Source organism: Benincasa hispida, chromosome 1 (genome assembly GCF_027475165.1).
Source record: "Benincasa hispida cultivar pf3 chromosome 1, pf3_genome.v1.1, whole genome shotgun sequence".
Taxonomy (NCBI): domain Eukaryota; kingdom Viridiplantae; phylum Streptophyta; class Magnoliopsida; order Cucurbitales; family Cucurbitaceae; genus Benincasa; species Benincasa hispida.
In genome coordinates, this window is record NC_143478.1 from 17,371,691 (window position 1) to 17,374,268 (window position 2,578).

General features: G+C 35.1%; 1 protein-coding gene across 1 annotated transcript; it reads left to right on the forward strand.

Moving 5' to 3' along the window:
* Positions 1-1,619: 1,619 nt before the first annotated feature.
* LOC150038290 (uncharacterized) lies at positions 1,620-2,015 on the forward strand. The gene has a single exon (XM_090312603.1). It carries the CDS (start codon positions 1,620-1,622, stop codon positions 2,013-2,015), a length of 396 nt encoding a protein of 131 aa, XP_090168729.1.
* Positions 2,016-2,578: the final 563 nt, after the last annotated feature.

Consider the following 2,578-nt stretch of genomic DNA (forward strand, 5'->3'; position numbering starts at 1 on the left):
TAATTAAATAAATTCATGTATATGCATGCAGTATGCCATGTAGATTTAAAACCCCACCGTAGGAAGTAGTTTACATGCATTGACAGTATGTTATAATTGTTATTTTATATAGTATGCATGTTAGGGTTATGTTTAATATAATAGTTATATTAGATATCTTTGTTGAATGTTGTGGATGTTTAAGTATGTCTAAATTTTGTAAGTTGTTATAAAACTGGTTAGACGTTTAAAATCCATATAAAGAACAGCTGCATGCTCACTTAGGTTAACAACTAATTTTAATCGTTAAAATAGATTGTTGCCTGATAAAATATGGTTACAAACTCATATCGGTTCATAAACCTGTCTAAGACTGAGGGTACTTAAATTGACGGTTTACGGAACACCTCCTACCTGGGGATTATGACCGAACAATTGAGAGTTGTTAACTAATTTTATGAGTGTGCGTGAGTGATGTGAGATAATAAAATAGTTTATCACCTAGACAATGTAGGTTAAATCCAATTATAAGAGTTATATTTGGATAAACCACTTAGACTTAGGTTGTATGAAATTAGCCGTCATGCCTAAGTAAATTACCCAAACATTTAGAACACTTCAGTGGGAGATTAACAATATATTTTTATATATAGTTATTAGCTCTCATGTCCTTAAGAGTTCACACCATGAGATCCATGCTCGGCTTCTTGTCAATTTTACCTCGACTGCTCCATACGGAAAGTGTTTGCATGGGTCAATAACAAGTTGAATGAGGGAAGTAGTTCATAGTAAGTGTTTGCATGGGTCAATAACAAGTTGAATGAGGGAAGTAGTTCATAGTAAGTGGGTGAAGAAAATGTGTCAACATTATCCTACGGCCTCCTCCATTAGTTTGAACCATGAGATTCCTATGTTGCGCCTGCTGTCGTTTTTATGTGGCACTAGCTAGTTGTTAACCACGGCGATTCCTACGGAGGGTTGTAATATGGGATTCGGAACAAACCAAGCTTCAGTAAAATGAATAGGGTCTTATAGTTCTGTCTTGGATATTGTCTTCTCTTTCGGAGGCATATTCATACCGTCCTATAAGATCTGAAAATGACGGGTCAAATCTAAAGAATTATTAAGTGTTAGTAAAAGATCTTGACCGAAAACGATAACCAAAAGAACTATCGGGATATGAGTTATTCTAGATAATAGTATTTGGTCAAGAACTGTCTTGCTTCTGTGAAGGAATTCTTGACTGCCCCACGGTAGAACTTGTTCTAAATCACTTAAGTATCGTTGCAAATAAATAAAGATTTATTGGGTACTTTATTAGTTTTGCTAAAATGGATTTAAATGCATATTTAATACAATTTGTTTAAAATGTTTCAGCAATGTCGAACTCGATTATACAACTGCTTGCTTCTGACAAATTTAACAGATAGGGTTACTCCAATTGGAAATCCAATATCAATACAATATTAGTAGTAGATGACTTGAGGTTTGTGTTAACGGAGGAGTGTCCTCTAGTTCCCAATTCAACAGCAACCCGAGTTGTTTGGGATGTTTATGATAGGTGGGTAAGGGTGAATGAAAAAGCCCGAGCCTATATCTTGGCGAGTATATCTGATTTATTCAATAAAAAACATGAGGCCATGCCCACAGCTCGTGAGATCATGGCAACGTTACAGGAGATGTTCAGACAACCGTCATCATCTGTTAGACACGAAGCCATTAAATATGTGTATGTGACACGTATGAAGGATGAAACCAACGTGAGAGAACATGTTCTCGACATGATGGTCCACTTTAACATTGCAGAGGTTCACGAGGCTATGATAGATGAAACAAGTCAGGTGAGCATGATACTGGAATCTCTTCCTGAGAGCTATCTGTCGTTCAGGACAAATGCTGCCATGAACAAAATCACTCATAACTTGAGGACGTTATTGAATGAATTGCAAACTTATCAATCGATGATGAAACTTAAGGAAAAAGAAATAAATGTTATTTCTAAACCTTCAAAGGTTTTACAAAGGGTCTACGTCTAGTACGAAACCCATTGATGATAAGAAAGTCGGTCCTTCTTCTTCTTCAAAAGATAAAACTGTACAGATGAAAAAAAAAAGGAAAAGGGAAAAAGAAAATTGCTGCGAAGAAAAACAAAACAAAACTCCCAAAGGAAAATGTTTCCATTGTGGAGAGGTTGGGCATTGGAAGCGTAATTGTCCAAAATATCTGGCTAAAAAGAAAGCAGAAAAGAATAAACAAGGTAAATATGATTTACTAGTTGTTGAAACATGTATAGTGGAAAATTCTCACCTTACCTGGATATTAGATTTAGGCGCCGCTAATCATGTTTGTACTTTTCTACAGGAAACTAGTTCTTGGAGAAGACTTTCTGAATATGAAATGATTTTCAAAGTGGGCACAGGTGAAGTCATTTCAGCTGAAGCAGTGGGAGATATAAAGTTGTTTTTTGGAGATTCTTTTATCTTACTCAAGAATGTGTTTTTTGTACTTAAGAAGAAAAGGAATCTGATCTCCATTTCTTGTCTTTTAGAAAATATGTACAGTGTATCTTTTAAATATAATGAAGTGTTTGTTTATTCAA

What these genes read in the sequence shown, in the direction of transcription:
- LOC150038290 (XM_090312603.1), top strand. Translation starts at nt 1,620, where the DNA reads ATGCCCACAGCTCGTGAGATCATGGCAACGTTACAGGAGATGTTCAGA.